The following is a 23,886-nucleotide window of genomic DNA, read 5'->3' as shown; positions in this document are numbered from 1 at the left end:
GAACTGAAAGGAGACATTACTACCAACACTAAAGAAACAGAAAGATCTACAAAGAACTACTATGAACTGTTGTATGGCAACAAATTGGATAACTTAGAAGTAATGGACAAATCCCTAGAAAGACACAAAGTACCAACACCAACTCAAGAAGAAAAAAATAATCTGAACAGACCTCTAACATATAGAGATAGAATTAGTAATCAAAAAACAACCCACACAGAAAAGTCCATGCCCAGATGGCACTGCCACGGAATTCTACTAAACATTTAAAGAAGAAATATTATCAATTCTTTACTAACTCTTCCAAAAAACAGAACAGGAGGGAACACTCTCAACTCATTCTATAAGGTCAGTATTACCTTGATTCCAAAATCAAAGACATCGCAAGGAAAGGATATTAATGTAGATTAATTTACATTAAGTTACTAAGCCTAATGCTGATTTTATGAATGCTCAACTTCTATTTTGATACAGCTAGGTAACTACTTTTCAAGATTAAACATAAAGGGCTTAGAATATAGATCTAGTAATCATTTACTCATTTGTTTTGCCAATTCAGATATACAGGTCATTCTTAAAAGATTTAACTTAAAGATTTTAATTGTAACAGAAGAAAAATACATTCTTATTTTAAAGTTTAAAATATAAATGTAGCTAGTGGAAAAATTGGGATTTTAAAGGTTGTTCCTTCCACTTCACCCTGAAACCACACGCTACTGAATTTCACTGAAAAGTACTATTAGAACTCTGTATTTCTTCTGATTATCTCCTAAATTTTCAGTACTTTATTCTTACATAATTTAAAAGATAAAGAGTATAAGGAAAAACTTTTAAAATAAGCTAAAACAATAAGTTTATTTTCAAAAGGAATATAAATTATACTTAATTTGGTAATCAATTCCCCATGAATAAAAGTCTTCTTAAATTGAATATATTCAATTTGTAATTATAATACAAATATAAGGCAAATATAAATATTAAAGTTCCACTTAACTGGTTCCACATTAAGGAGGTAACTACTTTGCAAACTTCTGTTCCAATTACATCATCTAACTGTTTTTTATTCTAAAAATTAGACATACAAAATTTAAAGGGAAACTTAAAGGAGTTTCCTAAATGTTTTCATACTTCCTTTCTTGTAAGGATGCAATTCTAAAAGTAATATATTTAAAAGTTCTGAAGGCTATAGGGCTCCAAAACTTCTTCTGCAAGTATTTACAAACCAAGCATTTCAATTTCTTAATGATTTTGTAAATGTTAACAGCATCATGGGATTTAGCTGACCTTACTGATGGATCATTCTCTAGGAGTTCAGTAAGCCGCTGCACTTGCTCTGGCTGGATCGATCGCCCTAAGAGTGCTTCTGTGTTAGTGTAGATGAGGAATGCTGAGACCACACCTAATAAGGTGCCCACACCCAAAGAACCGAGGCTGTCATACAGTGGATTGCCTAAATAAAGCAAGTAAGACGTGAGTAAATTAACATTTTCTATTAGCTCAATGAGCAAAAAACCAGAATCAGTAAAACAAGGGATTTGAAATTCATTCCAATTCCTTTAATGATGTTCTCTTAATAGTCTTACCATACTACAAAATGTGGATGATACAACTTGCTTCATATTACCTATGAGTATTATGGGGTTTAATTATTTAAAATGTTTTTTGCACCTGGTCATTACATGGGTGAGGGTGAGGGTGAGGTTCAGGGCACTTTCAGCTTAGAGAATTCATATACATGTTAATAATACAATAAAGAGTCCATTTCCTTTAGCAACATCAATAGCACTTTTCCTAGCCTAGGTTGACAAAATAATTGTGAGATCAAAAGCTGAAAGAAATAACCATTTTTGTGTCTTACTCTTACCAAGGTTCTGTGAGAGAATTAAGCCATATAAAAAATTATATGGGTCACTTTTTTCTTATTCAATCAAGGGTGATACATAGCTAATACCACTCTAGGTTAAGGAAAAAAAAGTTCATTCCTTGCATGCTCTGGGGACCTCAGAGCAGTAGTTCTCCAAGCGTGGTCCCCTGATCAGTGGCCTCAGCATCACTTGAGAAATTAACAGAAATGCAGAAACTCTCAAGCCTCACCCCAGACCTCCTGAATCAAAACCTGTGGAGGTGGGGGTCTAGCATTCTGTGTCTTCCCAATCTCCAGGTGATTCTGATTTTAAAAATTGCCGTCAGTTATTAGGGCCTAATGCTCTCCCAGAACCAATGAGCAGAGCTGGTTTACGTACAGATTAATTTATATAACACATATCAACAGATATTACATTTTAAAACTTTGTAGTAAACTTTACACACAGGCTTTTATGATTAGAAGTCTTTTTATTCCAAAAATAAAATGTCAACATTATATTTAACTCTCTTAATGCTTAGTAAAACATACATTTTATTTAAAAATCATATTAGTTTTATTAACATTTAGTCAAAATAGAACACTAAAAAGTAAACTCACTTATCTGTACTAAAGTCTTAAAAATGATCTACATAAATATAATCCATTGAAACATAAACCACTAGGAGGTCTGTAATTACATATAGAGTTCAAACTTTAATATTGCTCCTTAGAAATCCAAATTTAATTATTTTTATTTAAAAATATATATGTATAAACAATCCTACAGAAATCGAGGAATTAACTGGAAAATATTTTATTGATTTCTTAGCCTGTTATTTAAGTTAAATGAATTAATTTAACTACTTAAATAAATTTAATTCATGTGAAATACTCTTAAAACATAAAAATTTTATAAGTTTGATTTGACTGGCTAACATTATGCAAAAGAAAATAACTTATTAAAAGTTGACTTATTCACCAAGTCACACTTTTCTTAAGCCTAAACTCTTGCTAAGTAATAATTTATGTCCAAAAAATATCTAAAACAATACAGTCAACCAGAAAAACAATAAAAACTTTCAGAAATATTCTGGATCACAGTGAACATAAGAGCATGATCATTTAATCTTAAAATGTCTATTTAAAAATGAGGAAGTCCTATTCATATTTCAGACTATTTTAAGAAACAGTGCACAACTGTGAGAGCTCACCACCTAAAATTATTTTAAATATAGAACAAATGGGTAAGAATGGAAGAAATTCCATTCCAAGCAAATTCCAACCTCAGAAATTTGAGTCTTTGCTTACTAAATGGTTCTTTTGTTTTAGGAAAAAAATAATAAAAAGAGTTTTGTGTTTTCTTAGTCACCTGGATTGTACGGGCCTTCAAAACACTTAACTAGCTACCAAAATGAGGATGGAACCAACTTGAGAGTCAAGGAAATAGGAAAGCAATAGCACTTACTATTGGCACTAACAGTGAAAAAGACAAATGAACAAGAGCCACAATATATATTTATTTAGAACTTTAGAGTTTATTAACATTTCTGTCTTGTATATTATGTTAGTAAAGCTTTTGAGGTCACTAAGACAAATATCAATACTTCCACAGGTAAAAAAAAACTTAAAGCTCAGAATGATTGTGTAATTTATAAAGTCACAGTTACAAAAGTTTATAGAGCATTACAGAAATGCTCAATTAACAGCCATCTTTATTTCTAACTACGAAATTAGCATCCTACAATCTATTGGTTTAAAATTCTTCAATGATACAAAAGAAAATTCTCACATATAAGAGAATTATTTACATAGTACAAATAAATCACTTTGTAATTTAAGGAAGAGTTACCTGTTATAGACGTAAGGCCCATACAAGTGGCTGCTATTGTCACGCCCAAGACTGCTGCCGTATCCTCCAACAATATAACATTTGTACTTGGATCACGACTTTCCATTACTTATCATTGGGGGAGAGATAAGAAGGAAACTTTCTGAAACCTTGATACTCTCAGGAAACATTTTAATAAATGTCTATTTAAAATTAAGATAAATTAAGATTAAAAAATGTATGAGATCCTGATTTTAAAAAGCCTGCTCAATGCAAACATAATTTCTTGGCTTAAATGTTCAAATTGCTTTCTCAAGTTATATAAGCATATACAGAAATATTGTAGTTCACTTAAGTTAAACCCAAATATAAAGTATTCATGTTCAAACCACATTACATTCTCTTTTTAAAAGAGCTAATGTATATCAAAGAGCCACACATAAGGAAGACACTGAGACATATTTTGTACATATTGATAAAGAACAAAGTGATAGTAGTAGGCAATTTTAAGCAACTAGAGGAGATGAAATAATACATCCGGTTTCTAAAATACATACCGTACTTATAAAACGACATTCCTTTGGCCCGTGCACTCCTACGAAGTTCATTGACAGCAACAAGAAGTGTTGCTAAAAGAAAGGCATTCACATTAGCAAGGAAGAAACTTCATGCCTCTAAACTTCAAAGACAGTATCTCAAAAGATAAGTAAATATGCACAACATTCTAAGACCAGGGTTGGCAATAAGGAAAAGTTCTGTATTAATTAGTCATTATCAAGATCCCAATTAATCATCATTAATATAACGAATCCCATATTTCTTAACCATAATAATTTAAATGTCATTACCGCGACAACCTTAACTTACTAGATAGCTACTATTTGGCAGGCCACACACTAAGCACAATCACTTGATCCTCCCAACCTTTTGAGGCGGGTGGTGTTATCACCCTTTTATAGACTGTCAAAGATGAAGGAAACACTGCATAGAAAGTGACAATGTTGCAGAAGCAAACATACTATGAGTAAAGCAGTAAATTAGGCAGTTTCATACATAATAGTAGCACTTCTGTCATAATACTACTATAGCTGAAACTTTCAGAAACTTTGAAATATTTGTATTACAAGAAGAGACAGCCTTCTCTAATTAACACGCTACTAAAACCTGATTTTTAAAACTCAGTATATAGTTATATTTCAAATGGTCTTCATTTCAAATGTTGTAAGTTTTCTGATACTATATTCAAGAACAGAAAAATAGCTTTTCCCTTGCCCTCATACATTATAGGAACAACCATAGCACATTGTACACAGAATTAGTCCCTAAGAGTAGACAAACCTTAGATTCCTATTCCCAGTTTTATTTAATCAATGGAACTCAGCAGTCTATAATAACGGACTGCTGAATATATATTACTAAATCAAGAATAAAGTGACACTATGACAGTACATACCTCCTTCCGATACCAATGATCCTGCTAAAATACAATATGCCTAGAAAATAAATATTAAAACAAAACGTAAATTAATATTTCACTAAAGAATCACAACTGTTCATGTATAAAGTTGTAATGTTTAAAATGGAAACATAAATTTGATTCCAAGCCAGATAAGGATCTTGACGGAAACACCTCACCTGAGGAAAACAAGATGGATGGTATCTTCATGAGGAAACAGATAAAAGCTTTAAAATTTAATGGCCATCTCACTTTTTAATACTTAGAAGAGATTTTATACATATATAGATAATATATATAAATATATATGCCTATATATAATACATATGTTATATATACAAATATATATCTATATGTAATATATATATATCAATATATATTGATATATAGGTGTATATATTTTCTACAGAATGTTATACCATGGCCTAAGCTAAATTCATGATATAAAAGATAAAAGAGTTACTTAACTGGCATAAAATTTTTTTGGAAGTTCAAAATGAACACAAAGATTTAAAATCTGGGGTTGTGGATACCAGATGCAGTAAGATCCACATCCACACCCAAGTAAATTCTGAATTTGTTTGGATGCCCAGGACCAAGAGAATCCTTCCTGAATCTTAATTCAAAAGATAAGCAGCTATAAAAAGTAATCAATTTTTTTGGAACACCATTTTCTTTGCAGTCCCAGGACACTACTGAATTAAACAGTCAAGAGAAACTTTAATCCAAGGTACATAGAAAGAGTTAACCTGGTAACACAAATTTTTAAAAAATTTAAATGAAATTCAAACCAAACATCTGTAGAATTTTCAACATTACCTTTTTGGACCAAACACAAAGCAACCGCAGCAGAAACAGACTGGAATTACACCATGAGATGCAGAAGCTAAGAAGGGGTGCTACGTGACCAGTTTGTGCTTGTCAAGGGAGCAATAGTCAGAGTGGTGAAGTGAAGCAGGGTCATCTCCAGTAAGTGCCCATGACAGGAAAAAAAAAATCTTTAAATCTCTACAAAGGCCAGAGGAAACCAGTGCAAAACGACACTGATGCCAGTACTGCAGTACTTTCTTGTCCCCTATCCCTACCCTTCAATGCAGTTAGAAGCAACCTACCGGAAGGAAGTAGGAAATAAGGGTAGAAGCCCTGGATGGGAAAATACAGAATGCTCCCATCCTCCCATTCCTCCAGTGTAGGCTTCCTACCAGGACAAGGGAAAGGAGAAGCTTTAACTTTAAATACAATTCCAACGTGTTACTATCACATGGGACTGGATATTTTAATTACTGACAGATTATTCTTGGGACTAAAAGGGAATAGAAGCCTTCTTGTTCTTTAACAGGAACTACAGAAATTAATGGAACTGACCAATATTTTAACCAAGGAGACAGTGCTTACTAATTGTACCTACAGAGCTGTTCTTGTTCAACATCACTAAATCGTATGGATGTAGAGGTCATGTTCAGATGTTCTAAAAAACACAACTGCAGATACATACCCCTAAATGACACAGTCAAGAAAGTATACGTTAGCCCCATTCTTTAACATCAGTATTACGAAGGCATTCTACTGTACTTCAACACTATTTTATATTACTTCAAAACTGAGGGGTTGGAAAGATTACCCAGAGAAGGGATTCCATTGGTTGAGGATTAAGCAATCCCATGACTCCATGGTACCACGACAATCCTGCACCCATCATGAAAATACCAACACCACTAATCAGTGAAGCAATGTAGCGCATATTTGAAAATCCGTACCTGAAATATAAAAATGACAGTTACAAGAAATACAAATGATTTCCTTTCAAAATGTTTACTAGGTCAATAAAAATCTTCTCACAGTATTAAGATATTATGGTTTTATATTTAAGTAAAGTGTAAATGCCAAATTCAAATCTAATCAGAAAATCAATATATAAAGTGGAAAAAACTGCAAGATCTTTGGAAATACATAAAAAAAGTAAATATGATTTAATCCAGGTATTTTCTAATCCTTTTTCCATATAGTCTGTTTTCATTTAGTAGTGCTATTTTATTATAAGACTCGGTCTTTATACTATAATGTAATGTAACATAACATAATATAATACTGGGTCTTACATTAATTTTTGCTCCAAAAGACGCATTAGAGCTGATTGTCCGGCTAGGTCTTATTTTCGGGGAAACGGGGTATTACATACTGCAAATGCTGATAAAATTAATCTTTTTAAAAAATGCATTCAGATGTTTAATGAACAGGATAACATTTAAATTTCCTTGTAATGCAGCCAATTGAATTATTTTGGTCTTCTTGTATAGACAATAAATGATTTACATTACCTATAATTTGACGTTGGATACTTGTTGCTGGTTCTGATTAGTTCAACAAACAGTAACTGACTACTATTATTAGGACTAAGAGCTTCCTTTTTTCAGGGAGTTTTATGACAATTTTTTAAAATCTCAATTCTTTTTTAAGCATCTTTGTTTATTATGTGCGATATTTTGTACTGCTGTATAGACCAATAAAATACTGAGTATTAAGAAGTTCAAAAATATGACATACTATGATATAAAAAGAATCATTCACCAAAAAAAGCATTTCCTGGGAAATTTACCCCCAAATCCAAATTCTATGGTACCCTCTGGCAGATGAAAATTTAAATAAGAATTCTTAATTAAAGTTGATTTTTACATTCTTTTTGCAAACATGTAATCTTGACATAGGGAATTCTTACTTGCTTTATAGATGTGACAATGTTCTACCAGCTTGATTTAGGAGGAAAATTTACTGTCTTCTAAAGTTTCCCCCAAGGTAATATAGGATACACACACACACACACACACACACACACACACACACACACACACACACAAAATAAAATCCTGAAGTAAATTAAGATCTAAATTAAATGGCATGACTTTTAGGAATTTATAGGTTCTTATTGAAAATTTTAATTCTGTAGATCTGCACTGTCCAAAAGAACTCATTAGCCACATAAGACTATTTAAATTTAAATTAATTGAAACTAAATAAAATTTTAAATGTAGTTCAACTGCACTAACCACACTTCAAGTACTCAACAGCTACTTGTGCTAGTAACTATCATATTGGATAGAGTTTGTAGAAAATTCTACTGGGCAGCACTAATGTATAATAGATTATTGAGAAGAAATCTTGAAAAGAAACCTTTGTAACCTAAAATTCTACCCTGTTTTTAGATTTTTGGTGTATAAAACTACTCAGGAAAAAAAAAAGACTTTTTAAGAGAGTAAAATATTGTAATGATATGTAATTAGCAGACGAGAAAGCTAATTTTCTCTATACTAGCTTATTCATAGTTCTAGGACATTCAAAATATGTTATTATTTATAAGAAAACAGTAGTGTCTTGCTTTCAAGTAGAGAGAGGAATTTATATAAAGCACAGAAATAGACTCTTTTACAGAAATAAAAGCACATTTTTTTGGCCTTAAGATTGATCAAATTCTACTACTGAACTATGTTTTAAAAAATGATGCATGTGGAATTCAAGTTTTACCCGGTTATGTTAGAAGAAACAAACAAACAAAAATCTCTGTATCAAATAACTGATATGATTCAAAATAATGTATTCTAAAAGGCACACTGATTTTACAAGTCAATAATTTGAAATATTAACAGAATACTATTTGTAAACCACTGCAGGAGGATTAAAATAAAGTATGGGTTTACTATAAATTATCACTAAGATTTTAGATTGAGTGGCCCATTAGTCTAAATATGGAATATACTTCCTCTGACCAAATAAAACAACTCTAAGATCAAAATATGTGCTGTTTTTAATTATCAAATATGAAAAAAATAAGATCTCTATGCTATGTTACAAAACATAAAAATAATTTAAACTCCATTTTCAAATTATGAGGTGTGATCAAAGTGAATGTTTAAGTTTTTAAAAATTATAGTAAAAGACACACTGCCATTAATCACCCTCAATATACTCCGTCTCGTTTCAAACACACTTATCCCACGTTCTTGCACTTTCTGAAGCAGTTCTGGAAATCCTCTTTTGTGATTTTCTTTACTGTGTTTTCCCAAAAGTAAGACCTAGCCGGACCATCAGCTCTAATGCATCTTTTGGAGCAAAAATTAATGTAAGACCCAGTCTTAAATTATATTATGTAATATAAGCAGTCTTATATTATATAAGACCCCCGGGTCTCATATTAATTTTTGCTCCAAAACACGCATTAGAGCTGATGGTCCGGCGAGGTCTTGCTTTCGGAGAAACATGGTAGTTGCGCTGTCATGGCTGCCTCCATGTCCTGAATGATTCTGACTTTAGGGAAAAGCCAGAAGTCGCACAGTGCCAGATCTGGTGAATAAGGTGCATGAAGACACACTGTAATATTTTTATTTGACAGAAATTGCCGCCTACCAGAAGCAATGCATGACATGGAGCATTGTCATGATGGACGATGATGTACAGCACACTTTAAAACACAGCTTCTCTCAACCGTAGCTCACACCCGACTGACTGCACTGAACCAGTTGAAACTTGTCACACACTGTTACTAAGGTTCGAGGCAACACTTCTTGTATTGATGATCCCTGTCTTCCCATTGGATGGCAGCAGAATTCACCCGTATTTCTTAATCACAATGGAAATGCTTCGTGTCACACATCGCTTCTGGTACCGCAATTTCTGTCAAATAAAAACATTATGGTGTGTCCTCATGCACCTTATTCACCAGATCTGGCACCATGTGACTTCTGGTTCTGCCCCAAAGTCAAAATGACCATGAAAAGTAAATGTTTTGAATTGGTTCAGGACATCAAGGCAGCCACTACAGCGCCACTAAAGATGCTCATGAAAGAGGACTTCCAGAGCTGCTTCAGGAAATGGCCAAGAATGATGGGATAAGTGTGTTTAAAGCAAGGGGGAGTATATTGAGGAGAATTAATGGCAATGTGTCTTTTACTGCAATAAATTCTTTTACATTTAAACATTCATTATAGTTTTTAATCACACCTTGTGTATCTTAAATTTACTTTGATGCAGCAGTGAGTCCTACATTTGAGATACTTCAGTGGAACAAATTACCAAATCTTTAATATGAAACTACAGACATAGGAACACAGATTTCTAAAAGTCAGTGGCTTTTATTTCAATGACTTGCCACCAAAACAAACAAAAATAAAAGTAATGTACTTACGGATGAGTAGGATCTGGTGTTTGAACAGACTTACTGATGCCCAGTGCTAGTAAACCCTTTGAAGAAGGAAAAAGGTAAATAATCATTAGCAAGATAGGGAGTATAATGTGGTAAAAACTAATCTAGAGAGTACAATCTGACAATGACAAAGAAACAACATACGCATGTCCAACAGCCCAGCAATTCTGGTTTCTAATACTTAACCTGAGAGAAATAAAGATGAATCCAAGGGGTTCAAAACACCATTGCTTGTAAAGATGAAAAATGTGAAAGCTACCTAAAAATCCATTATGGAGGAATGGCAAAACAAATGATGGTATAGCCAAACCACAAATTACTTCTACAATAGTTTAAAAGAATGGAGATGAAATAGAGCTATCTGTGCTGACAGGCTAAAAGCTCCTAGACAAACCTAAGTGTAAGGGGGAAAAGAAAGTTTAGGAGCAGTATGTACAGCAGAACTTATGTTTTGTAGTTTTTGTGAACTACATACAATGTAAAGCACAGGAAAAGGTCTAGAAGAATGCATATTTGTATTTAGCTACATTTATACCTTTGAGGAGGGAAGTAGGATTAGGGTGGTCTGTAATATCTGATTTTTTATACGAAGAATAATTTGTATAGCACCAACTTAATACTTTATGGGACTCTACTGGGGCTTTTAGTCATGGCGTCCTCCTTCTCTGGCCACAGGATGGGCACATGTCCCAGACTGAACCAACCACAGTGTCTCTTCCTTTTTCTTTCTTTCTTTCTCTCTCTCTCTTTTTTTTTTTTAGATTTTATTGGGGACGGGGAACAGGACTTTATTGGGGAACAGTGTGTACTTCCAGGACTTTTTTTTTCTAAGTTGTTGTCCTTTTGGTCTTAGTTGTGGAGGGCGCAGCTCAGCTCCAGGTCCAGTTGCCATTGCTAGTTGCAAGGGGCGCAGCCCACCATCCCTTGCGGGAGTCGAACCGGCAACTTGTGGTTGAGAGGACGCGCTCCAACCAACTGAGCCATCCGGGAGCTCAGCGGCAGCTCAGCGCAAGGTACAGTGTTCAATCTTAATTGCAGGGGGCGGAGGCCCACCATCCCTTGCAGGACTTGAGGAATTGAACCGGCAACTTTGTGGTTGACAGCCCACTGGCCCATGTGGGAATCAAACCGGCAGCCTTTGGCGTTAGGAGCACGGAGCCACCTTTTTCTTAAGAATGCCTTTTAATAAGTTTTTAATTTTGATCAAGTTTAATTTGTAATTTCTTTCTTTTATGATTTTATTTCTGTGTCCTGTTTAAGAAATCTCTGTCTACCCAAAGGTCTAGAAGCCATTCTCCTAGGTTTTCTTCTAGAATCCTCATAGTTTTTGCTGTTACATTTGGGCCTATGACCACCTCAAATTTGTATATGGTCTGGGGGAGAGGATCAAGGTCCTTTTTTTTCCCCACAAGAATATCCAATTTTTCCAGCACCATTTGTTGAAGAGTGTTTCCTTTATTGAGTTGCTTTGGTGCTTTTGTCAAAAATCAACTGACCACATAACTGTGATTCTGTTGCTGGATCCTCTATTCATTTCCATTGATGTTAATCCTTTGGCCAATATCTCACTGTCTTAATTACTGTAGCTTTATGAAACTGTTTGAAGTACTCCAAACTGCTTTTTTTCCTTTTTCTTCATGATTGCTTTGAATACTCTGGGTTCTTTGCATTTCCATTTAATTTTAGAATTTATTCAATTTGTTGATTTCTACTTGATAAGTCTGCTGGGGTAATGATTGGGGTTGTAGTAAATCCACAGATCAATTTAGGGAGTTGTGGCATATGAACACACCATGTTATCCAATTCATGGACACAGTATCACATATCTCTCCATTTCTTTAGGTCTCCTTTAATTTCTCCCAGTCACATTTTAAGTTTTCAGTGTAAAGGTCTTACACATCTTTTGTTACAGTTACTATTTAGTATTATTTGGCATTATTGTAAACAGAATTTATTAAAAATTGCATTCTCCATTTGTTTGCTGACAGTAAAAATGCAACTGATTTTTGCATATTAGCTTTTCATACCTACTGAATGTTAAACTAACCTTATATTCCTAGCATAATACTCACCTGATTATGACATATTATCATTTTTATATATTTGCTAGATTCAATTAGATTCCATGAGGGATACTGGTCTGTATTTTTCTTTCTTTTAACATCATTTCAAGGTTTTGGTATCAGGGTTATGCTGGCCTTATTACAAGAGCTGAAAAGCCTTTCCTTTTTCTCTATCCTTAAAAGTCTGTGTATTATTGGTATTATTTCTTCCTTCGATGTTTGATAGTATCCTCTTGATACTGTCCCATAAGTCACTGAGGCTCCCTTCATTTCTTTCAGTCATTTTTCCTCAGTATGACTATTTTCTTCTACTATATATTTAAGTTCACTGATCGCTTTTCCATGTCTAATCTGCTCTTAACTCTAATTTTTCATATCAGATATATTTTCCAGCTCTACAAGCTCCATTTAGTTCTTTTTTTATATCTTCCATTTCTCTTGTTAAGATATTCATGTTTTCCTTTCAACACATGAATGTAGTTGTAATAACCCTTTAACATCCTTGTCTGCTAATTCTATCATATGCCAATTGAGTCTGTTTCTATTGACTGATTTTTCTCCTGGTTAGAGGTCAAATTTTCTGCTTCTTGGCTGTCTAGTACGTTTTTTTGTGTGTTTTTTAATTAAATGCTGAACACTGTGAACATTATACTGAGTGTCCGGATTTTGTTGTCTTCCTTATAGAGTGTGGAGCTTTGTTTTGGCAGGTTATTTATTGAGTTACCTGCAGATCAGCTTTTAGAACATTGTTAGGGGGGTTTTAGAATAGCCTTTGCACCAAAGATAATTTAACCCTCTACTAAGTTTTGACCCTTCTATTGGCCTGGGTTATTGATGAGTACTCTATTTCAAATGGTCAGAACTAGATGTATCCCAGCCCTGAGTGAGTGCTCTAGGAATTACTCGGCTTAATGCTCCCTGCTGGTTCTTTGCCCAGACTCAAGGGGCTTTACCCTGCACATATATAACTTAACTCTCAACAAAGCCTCAACTCAAGGAAAACCCTATGTAGACTTCCTTAGCTTTCTGTCTGCCTAGTTCCCTCCTCTGTGGAACTCTGCCTTGTTATTTCTAGCCTCCTCAGATTCACTAAACTCTAATTTCTGCTTTCTCAATTTAATAAGACCATTATCTCCACTCTGTTCCACTATCCCAAATGTGCCTCCAAGCAAAAATCCAGAGAGATCATAGAGTTCAACTTATTGGTTTTCTTTCTCTCAGTGATCATGGTCTTGTATGGCTATGTCCAACGTTTGAAAACATTGTTTCATATATTTTGTCTAGTTTTTTAGTTTTTACAGCAAAAGACTAAGTCTGGTCCCCATTAGTCCATGGTGGCTAGAAACAGAAGTTCTTTACGTAATGTTTTGCAATTTGATTTTTTTTTTACTCAAATTAACATGTTATTATTCCAGATCAGTACATAGTTATATTTGTCACATTCCCTTAAACCCCTGAATAGTATTTCAAAGTACAGACACTGAAAAACTGTCTTCAATGTTTTAAATAACAATTAATAAGGAAATTAATCATCTGTACATATCTCCTTGTCCATATGTACAAATATTTTTGCATTTTCACTTTCTTAAGTTCTGATAAGCTTTCAACAAAATTGGTACTATGCATTATGTGTCTCTTCTCACCCCTTCTCCACTCCACAACCGACTGGGAAAATATTTTATCGACAGCATTAAGTATTTACTCTGTACAATTTTAATTCAAGGGGAAGATTTATTAGTATTGATAGCAAATGTTTTACTTCTTTCCTTACTTTTGCAAAGGGTTTTAATCCATTTGTCAATGAGTTAGGCAAGTTCTCAGGTTTAATTTTTAACTAAGATTGTTCTCTCTACTCCTTACAATTTTATTTTTAACCTTGTCTTAAATATTCTTATTGAATCTATCATCTTTTACTGTAAGCTCTCCCTAATTTGTTCTTACATAACAGTAGTATAAAAAAATAAATACTGAAAAGGCATTCTCTTAATACACCCCATTCTTTAAAATGTGAACTAGCGCACAGCTACGTGGGCGCATCGGAAGCTGAAGTGGCAACACTGACGTCCCGATCCCGCGGGGTTGGGGGTGGGGGTGGGGGCTCCACAGTGACAGCCCCAGTGCTGACCGCTGTGGTCGGGGGATGGGGGTCCCTGGCGTGGTGGCCCCGTGGGGCTGGCTGGGGCATCACCGCGGGCCTCGACCCCAAAATGGCACTGCTGGAGGAACACCAGCTGAAGCCATTCGCCACGGACAAGCAGATGGAAACCGGGCGCTTCCTTGAGGCAGTGTCCCACCTGCTGTCCTTCTATTGCCCCGGGCCCCCAGTGTTTACTCCCATCAAGACGGACATATGTGCCAACATCACAAAAATCAAAGCTGCGTATGACACCAACCCGGCCAAGTTCCAGACCCTGCGGAACATCCCACAAGTAGAGAAGGAAATGTATGGAGCAGAGTGGCCCAAGGTGGGGGCCACGCTGGCACTGATGTGGCTGAAAAGAGGCCTCCACTTCATCCAGGTCTTGCTCCAGAGCATCTGTGATGCGGAGCGGGACGAGAACCACCTCAACCACATCCGCGACAACGCTACCAAGGCCTACGAGACCACCCTCAGAAGTACCATGGCTGCTCGTGCAGAAGACCTTCGGGGCAGCGCGGTACGCGGCACCCAATAATTTCCTGAAGGCACTCTCTAAGGGCCAGAACGTGACAGGAGTGCCTGGAGAAGATCCGCCTCTTCCTGGTCAACTACACGGCCACCACCAACGTCATCTATGAGACGTACACCAATTTGAACGCCGAGCTCAACTACAAGGTGCAGGAGTACCCAGTGGTGGGAACGCCCAGGCCAACCGCCCCCGACATGCGGCCACTTCCAGAAACAGACAAACCTGAATCACGGTGAATCAAGCTGGCGACACCCCCCCACACACACACACACACCTGAGCGGCCCAGAGTCTCACCAGGGTCTGCAGGAATCTGCTTCAGTGTTTTAAAAGTCATTTTTGGGGTCTATCCTAACGGAGCAATAAATAATGATCCCACTTCCGAATCGCCTCTGAATTTAACAACAGCACAGACTGGCTTCATTTCAGTGCGGTAAAAATCAATGCTTTTAATAAATCAACTCCTAGGGTTTTTTTGTCTCCCCTCTCCCCGATGTGGAGCATGACTCTGGGGGAGCCATGTCATACACCTCTCTTTAAAAATAAGCACTGTGTCCTGAGGACCTGGTTCAGTGATGTCGTGGGTATTTTAAGTATCAGAGGAGTCTGATTTTAAACATTTTTAAAAAGCAATCTGGTGTGTGTTCTCATGTGGTGCACTGCCGGCCTGACAGCACTATCACCACAGAGCCTGCTCTTTCTTATTGTCTCTTCCCAGTTTGTTTTGTTTTGTAGCTGAAAACAAGCAGCAAGCCTCTGATGACCATGACCAAGGGGATTTTATTTTAAAGCTATCAGGCACAAATAATTGACCAGAGATGACGACTGTATTTCAATTCTTCCGCATAGTTATTTTCTTCAGAGACAGCTTTTCCAACCTAAGAAACTACGTATCATGTGTATTTTCTCAAGAAGGAGACAATAAATCCTTCTAGAGTCTGAGACTGATGGAAACACCTAACTGCCTTAATTGTCCTTCCTGGTGCTAAAAAGAGCTGTATTCTTTAAAGTGTTGGGGTGAACAGAGGAACCCCCAAAGAAATAATATGTGTTAAAAACCCAATGAGAAACAACTGGTGATTTTTATGCAGAAACAAAATAATTCTTAATAAATAAATCTCTATTTTATAGGAATCAAAAAAATGTGAAATAACACAAATAGAAAGTTTTATTGTGTTCTTTAAAAAGGCTTAGGTTTGTAGTATACAAAATTTGAATCAAAGAATATATTTTAATTTTATAAAAATCTTCATTTGCAAATTCAGGAAAGGAATTCAAAATACTATTCTAATGTGAAAATTGTCTTAATCAATCACATGTGTCTAGCTTGTATCATTATTCAAAAAACTTAAATTCACAGTCATAAGAACTCATATTCAGAGATCAAATTTCCACCTAATGTAAGAATCTCTTCTACAAAAGCTTCTGCCCAAACACTTAGTGACTGATAATCTTATACTTCATATTCCACTGCTGGAAGTTCTTAAAGCCTAACAACCTGCTTTAAAAGACTATGATCATATTTCTATGTACTTCATCATTCAAAAGTAAAACATTTTTTTTCTTCCACATGCCAACTATAGGAATTACTCAGTTTTTAAACAGGCTCACTTTTAGATTAAAATTAGTAAGAAAAAAGCTTTAACCCCTCACCTGATTACAAGTATCAGATAAAGAGTGTATAGCTTCGGAGAACATACTTGCTGAACCCGTATAAATCCAAGCAAGAAATTTAAAGAAGCAATTTAATCCATTGCTAGGAGAGAAAGAGAAAACAATTTAGCATTGGTTTGGACAAAAATTTCCACGAAAAGCTTATTTAATTGACTATATATACCTATATATTAGATTCTGTTCAAACTAAATTAAAAAGAAGCCCTAGCCTTCAAGAACTTATGTTTTAGGTAGAAAAAGGGTACAAATTTGAAAAATACAGATTATGGTATCATTAAATACTCAAATGAAGAGGCATGATGTATGTAAGTAAATTAAGTGCATTTTGTGAATTGATGAGAAATTCATTTGGACAAAATGAAATTAGAAAGGAAATTACGTGTCTTAGGTAGGTAAAAGAAGATCTGTTCGTGACATTGTCCAGTAGACCAGTGTGAAAGGCAAGACTTTGGTGAAAGTCTGTTTACTGAAATAGGCAGATGCCAGAGGTGAAGACAAATCTAGACCAAGCAGTCTCTGGGTCATACTAGAAGACCATCGATGCTAAAATAAATACGATTAGCTCTGAGCGAGCCAGTTGCTCTGATTCCAACAGTAATGACTAGTATGATTTATCTCAAACACTATGTTTTACCATGTTTTATTATAACTCCATTATATAAATATTAACAAATATTAACATCCTCATTTTATAAATGAGGAAACTGTACATCCCCTTCCAGCTACCCTTTTCCCCATCCTCCATTTCAGTTGTCGTGAATGAAATCCTACCTGCTCTTGCTGTCTGTTTTCCTCACTTTGTACTGTCTTCAATACACTAAACAATGGCTCCTACCTCCAAAAGCTCGTTAGATTGTTCTTATCAATACTACCAATCATCTCTTGCTATTAAGTTCCTAGAAATATTTTAATATTTTCCTTAATCTCACAGAAGCATTTGCCACTATTTTCTTAAAACACTGTCTTCCTTGGCTTCCCCTGATACTCTTAGTTTTCTTCCTACCTTCCTCCTTATTTTTCCTCAGTCTCTGCTGCAGGCTCTTTTTCTTCCACCCATTTCTTCAATGTTAGCATTCTTCCAGGTGTTTTCCTGAGGGCTTTCTCTTCCTCACACTATATACATTCTCCACATGATCCTAACTATGCCTCTGGCTTTAATTACCATCTGTATACTAGTAACTCTCAGCTCTAAATCTCTACTCCAGATCTCCCTCCTGAGCTTCAGATCAATATATAGTAACAGTAAGTATGAAGGACATGTTATGTACCAGGTACTATACTAAGCAGCTTACATAAATTCCATCCATTCCTCTGATGAAGAAAACTTTCAATTGCTAACCCCAGTTTTACTCACAGAAACAATTAATCCTGTTGACCAACTCCACTTGGGTGCCTACAGGAAACTCAAAATCAAAAATGAACTCATCATTCCCTTTGCTCCCACCCTGCCGTGCCTTCGAGTGTCCCTTCTCTCAGTGATGGTACAGTATCTATCCAATTGTCCAGTAACCGAGGCAAATCCTTTTCCGTACTTCCTAAATACTTGTTGAACCTAATGTGTCTCCCCATCCCTACCACCACTGTCCTACGTTAGTGCATCATCATCTGTTTTCTGTCTTGTTACAAATGACTTCCTCTAGTCTAGTGCCCCTCCAGTCCTTGACGGTAAGAATTTTATAGTTCTAGACCCTATCACAATTCCTGAGACTGTAATATATATATTTTGGAAATAAAAGAACAAACTAATGAATCATGGAATTAATGCATTTAAACATTTTAAAATAAATTATTCAAAAAAACGGAAAAAAAGTAAACAAAACAACAGGAATCAAGATGACAGAGGGAAAAAGATGGCAAAAACATCAATTATGCTCTACGAAAGTAAGTGGGAGAAAAATAAGAGTGCAGATACACTTCAATAGCTATAACCCAGCATGATTTAATTATGCTAAAAATAACCTTGACTAATTCAACTTTTTAAAAAAGACTTCTATCAACTTCAAAGAAAATAAGACAGAATTTTCAAATAGCAACTGTTCTTAGATCTTAACCATATCAAAAATATGTATATACAACACAAGCATGGGTATCCATATGGCTTCTATCCCCATCAATTTACTGACAAAAACAGACTTTTTCAACTTCCTCCTAAAACAATAAAGATCTCTCTTTATTAGATACCAAGTAATAAATGCATATATTCCAGAATATACACATAAAATAATGCATTTCTATTTTCAAAGGTTTCTTTTTCAGTACTTACATGCAAATGGCAACCATCACCACTTTTCCTGGCCCCTTAAGAAAAACTGATGTCATTCTGGAACGTGGCTATGAAAAAACAAAACAAAACAAAAAACTTTAATCTCTGAAATTTCCCAGAGAAGCATTTTAACACTTATTAGTGACTCTAACACACCAGAAAATATCTCCTCTATCAATACCTCCAAACAACTCGGTTTACTTATTTAATTCTTTTTCTCCAGAATTTCCTCAATAAGTGGGAAGATGGAAATTCAAAGTGCATCTGGGTCTTTTTCCAGAGCCTTAATTGTTTATTTTGTTTCCTTGTAATTCATCTCCTGCTTACTTCCAGAAAGGATATGAGTTGGTTACATAAAAACCAGGGATAAAGTGATAAAAATGTATTGAATTAAAATCAACTCAAATTTTTCCATTCTTCCAAGAAACGTCTTAACTTTTAAACAAGGAGCAACCAAAGCCAACAAGTTTACTGCTCTAATTTAACTTCTGACTGTTCTCTAAAGATCAAAGACCTCAAGTGATAATCATGTGTTTAATTCCAAAACAGAAGGAAATAAAATAAGTAGAGAAACATATTCAGGGACAATATTTTTCTTGAGTTAAATGTTCTTTTGCTGGTTCCTTGAATATATACTTTCTGTTCCCCTGCTCTTTCTTCTCCCTGGAAGACTAGGATCTTTCATTGCAATCTGTCCAAGTTTTACCCATCCTCTTCCATGTCTGGCTGAGTGTCACCTCTGTATGTAAAGCCTTCCCTGGTCCCCCACTGAGAATACTCACTCTGCTACACATTAAGTCTTGCACTTTACATTTCTATTAAAGCATATTCTGCCTTATGTTATTTATTCAAGAAATATTTATTGTGCAGCTACTCTATGCCTGGCAAAGCTCTAGATGCTGAGGTATGCTGAGGCAGGACAGTAAATAAAACAAGAGTCCCTACATTCAGTCTAGTACAGAAGATAGATGACAAATCCATAAACAAATACATAATGTAAGAGAGTGATAAATATAATAAAGTAACATGGAAAACTGAGAGAATAATGCAGGGCAGACATATGGTGGAAAGGATTATTTTAGCTCTAGTAGTCAGGGAAAGTAGTGCAATGATGAGAAGGAGGCAACCATGAAAAAATCTGGAAGAATGTTTCAGGCAGAATATATATATAAAGCATTCAAAACTCTGAAACAGAAATAAGTTTGGTGTGTAGAAAGGACAAAATTAAGGCCGCTGTGGCTAAAGCACAGATAGCAGGGGAAATGGTAGGAGTTGAGGCCAGAAATTAAGGCAGGGGCCATGTTCCACAGGACTTTGTAGACTCTGGTAAAGAGTATAAATCTTATTCCAATGGCAAAAAGAAGCCACTGGATGATTTTAAGCAGATCCTTGACACAGTGTGATTTATGTTTGAAAAAGCTGAGCTCAATTAGGAGGGTAGTCAAGGTAAGAGATGGTGATGGTTTAGACTAAGGTTTCAATAAGGGACATGGTGAGAAGCCGTCATACTAGGTATCTGTTTGAAGAAAATGTCAGTGAGACTTGCTAATGGATTTCAATGAAAAAAGGGCCTATAGTAAATCTCTAACATTTAAAGGGTGAAGAAAAAAGCAGGGTCTTTTACAAAGGCGACAGATGAGGAGGAAGAATTAATAAAGAAAGAGAAAAATTAGAACAAAGTTTGTCTTGGGCTTCTAGAGAACGAGGGATTCCAAGAAAAAGGAATACTTGGTACTGGTGGCAGGCAATTGACTTCTTTATTGTAAACTATAAATGCTAACCATGGCTCTAGATTTCTGAGTTCTACTGTTTACTGATAAACACAAAACAGAGTGTGTGTGTTTTATTATGAGAATATGCCATATCCTTAGGTTGAGTAGAGAAAAAAAAATCAATGAAATTATTATAGGAACAGCAGGAAATGAATATCAAATAAATGAAAACATGAGGCTTAAAGTGGAAGATGAAAAAGATTTCTTTAGAAAAAAGGCCTGAGAAGTTACAGGATAAACAAGACAGATAGGGGAGAGAAATGAGATCTTTAAAACCAGAATAGAATGTCTTAATAAGAAAAAGGATTCACTGAGCTCAAACTGCTCTGATAAAGAAGGCTGTAGAAAAGGTGAGACTATGTTGGTGGTAATTAAGTCAGAAATAGTGAAAGGTCCAAGGAAATCTAGCAGAAAGAGAAGCAAAATCTGGAAAAGCAAGAGAGCCACAAGGAGAGGAGATTCACAACCCTCTAGGGAAAGCATCCTGTTACAGCCACCCATAAATTCCACAATAAAAGCAACTGGAGAACTACCCCTTAAAGTCAGAATGCCCAACATGTTAGTAATTAACGAACTGGACAATAAGCGTATCAAATATCTATTTTTCTATTTTTGTATATATTTGAAAATTTTCACAATAAACAAGTTTTTTTAGTACTGGAACAAAAATAGAAAATTTGGAGAGATTTCTGAGGACTACTGAGAAAATCAGCATAAACTACTCAAAGCACTACTGGTATATTTCAAAGTGATACTATCATTGCAAGTATAGATAAACGTACTTCCAATGCTCTGAAGAACTAGCCCCAGAAATTCACAGCATTAAGATTCTAAGGGAAGGCACAGTGAAGTGGAAATGTATGAAAGGGACAATGAGAAATCAGGTGTTGGTGGGCTGGATGTCATTCTGATGAGAGAAGGATTTTGGCAGAACACAGTTCGTGTATCTCACTATTGGAGTTCCCACAAGACGAAGAAGAATATAACAGAAGAACAAGTGTCTCCAAAAGGAAAAAAGAAGTAAAAATAAAGAAGGCATTTAATTCCAGTAAACAGGACTAGCCCCACATGTTTTAGAGAAGGAAAGCAACCATCTTTAGTAGGAGAGCAAGTGTTCCTAAAAGCAACATGGGAACAGTAGAGGAAAATTAAAAACTCAAGTCCCATCCTATTACTACAAAAAAGGGTGTAATAGAAAGAAATTCTATTCAAAACCTGAAACATTCCAAGGCTGACAAGTATTAATCTACAAAAGGCTTCTAGTGACACAGATTACAGAAGCCATAGGTACTATTCAAAAATCTGGTGAGGATGAGCTTTCCTGTGAAAGACATACAAGGCCAGGAAGGCATAAATCTTCACAAAAGGCGGGTCTCACCAGCCTAACTTGTATCATAGCAAGGTGCAGTGGCAGCAGCTGTCACAGTACAGAAGTAAAAATGCTGGTTCACAGGACATATTAAGTCTTTCCCGCTGAAGAGAGTGTAGCCTTTGGGTGCCAGAAACACAAGGCTCAAAGGGGAAATGGAAATGAAGAAGTTCTAAATATAATGAATGGGAAAGAAAAGCATTTCAAATAAGGTATGACCAGGCTTGTCATCATTGACAATTTTTAAATTTTGCAAGAAGGGAGCAATGTCTCAAACATAACTCAGAAGGAAGGAAACAATTGGCACGGTTAGCCTCGTCTCCAGGTATGACACTCACTTCTTGGTAGAACATACCTCCCAGCTAAGTTTAAATGCAAAGTTGACTCTGGGCATGACTACTTGGCACCTTGGTGGTTGGTGCTGGTGACTTTGCTAAGAGCCATTTCAGTGGAGTGGTAGGGACGAAAGCCCAACTGAAGAGAATTCAGGAGAGAATAAGAGGCGAGAGAGTAAAGATGAACTTTCTCTACTGGTCCCAACATTAATTTCTAGTAGGAAGGAAAACAGAGTATTTTGGCACACATGTAAGTAAGTAGCTAGTAAATTTGGTGATGGGAAGTGAGGTACTTTTTATCAGGTTACATCTCTTTTATCAGATTACATCTATTTTTTTTCAATGAAATATGAAACAAGGTCATCAGCTGAAGAGTAGAGAGTGAGGCTGTAGGAAGTTTGGGGAGAGAGGAAAAGATATTCAATAGCTATCTCAGAGTGGGAAAATGAATGTACCATGGAAGTTTCTAAGACTGTTAAATAATAGGGCTGAACTTCTGGGGTACAAGCAGAAAACTGGCAGTTTAAATGTTTAACCGGGTTATGAGTAGGAGAGAGGATAAAGGAAATGAAAGTTGGATATGAGAGAACTAAATCTTGCTAAAAACCTAAGAAAATAAAGTCTTCCCCCTCATCTATATCTATATACACTTATGGTTTACAACAGGTCTGAATTTAAAGACAACTTAAGTACCAATTTTTAAAATTTCAAATAAATCGAAGCAAACAGACCATAGCTCAGTAAATTACACTATGTTTAAGAAAATCTTGAATTAGGATCACAGACATGCTAGAATTTCACAGTGGACTGACACTGTGATTTCACCGTGCAACACATGCAAAACATTATCAGAAAGATATTCTTACCTTGGTGTTTCCCAGGAAGTCTCTATATTCTCTTAATATTTTTTGGTTTCTAAATAGCCCTATAAGAATTATAAAACACATTTAGCACATACATATTCTTATTCGCCACATTTTAGGCTAATACAATTATTCTCTTTAAGACTAAGTTAAATATGTTCTATTAAGCACCAGCAAAAATATCAGGTTATAAGAAATCTGGATTTGCAATCCAATTAAAAAATGGACAAAGGACTTGAATAAACCTTTTTCCAAAGATAATATACAAATGGCCAACAAGCACATGAAAAGATGTTCATATCACTAATCATCAGAGCAATGCAACTCAAAACCACAATGAGGTATCACCTCACACCTATTAGAGTGGCTGCTATCCAAAAACATAAGTAACAAGTGTTCGTGAGGATGTGAAGAAATTGGAAACCTTGTGCACTGCTGGTGGAATTATAAAGTGGTACAGCTGCCATGGAAAAACATTATGGAGGTTCCTCAAAAAATCAAAAACTCCCATGTGATCTAGCAATCCCACTTGTGGGTATACAGCCGAAAAAAGAA

At 35.5% G+C, this 23,886-nt stretch overlaps 1 protein-coding gene and 1 pseudogene across 2 annotated transcripts in view; one reads left to right on the top strand and one right to left on the bottom strand.

The window, feature by feature from the left end:
- The window catches only part of SLC30A9 (solute carrier family 30 member 9), a 64,919-nt gene that overhangs the window by 13,087 nt on the left and 27,946 nt on the right, over positions 1-23,886 (bottom strand). For both annotated transcript variants that reach the window (XM_019751918.2, XM_074324618.1), the window contains 9 exons: positions 23,335-23,393; positions 18,993-19,060; positions 16,709-16,811; positions 10,307-10,362; positions 6,752-6,887; positions 5,128-5,167; positions 4,232-4,303; positions 3,696-3,803; positions 1,285-1,450 (listed from right to left, as the gene is read on the bottom strand). In XM_019751918.2, coding sequence (XP_019607477.1) covers positions 1,285-1,450; positions 3,696-3,803; positions 4,232-4,303; positions 5,128-5,167; positions 6,752-6,887; positions 10,307-10,362; positions 16,709-16,811; positions 18,993-19,060; positions 23,335-23,393 — 808 coding nt within the window. The remainder of the gene's footprint in view (positions 1-1,284; positions 1,451-3,695; positions 3,804-4,231; positions 4,304-5,127; positions 5,168-6,751; positions 6,888-10,306; positions 10,363-16,708; positions 16,812-18,992; positions 19,061-23,334; positions 23,394-23,886) is intronic.
- LOC109458361 (glycolipid transfer protein) lies at positions 14,315-15,503 on the top strand (annotated as a pseudogene).

Source organism: Rhinolophus sinicus, linkage group LG02 (assembly GCF_036562045.2).
Source record: "Rhinolophus sinicus isolate RSC01 linkage group LG02, ASM3656204v1, whole genome shotgun sequence".
Lineage (NCBI taxonomy): Eukaryota > Metazoa > Chordata > Mammalia > Chiroptera > Rhinolophidae > Rhinolophus > Rhinolophus sinicus.
Note: the sequence above shows the minus strand (reverse complement) of the source record. Positions and strands in the feature narration are given on the sequence as shown.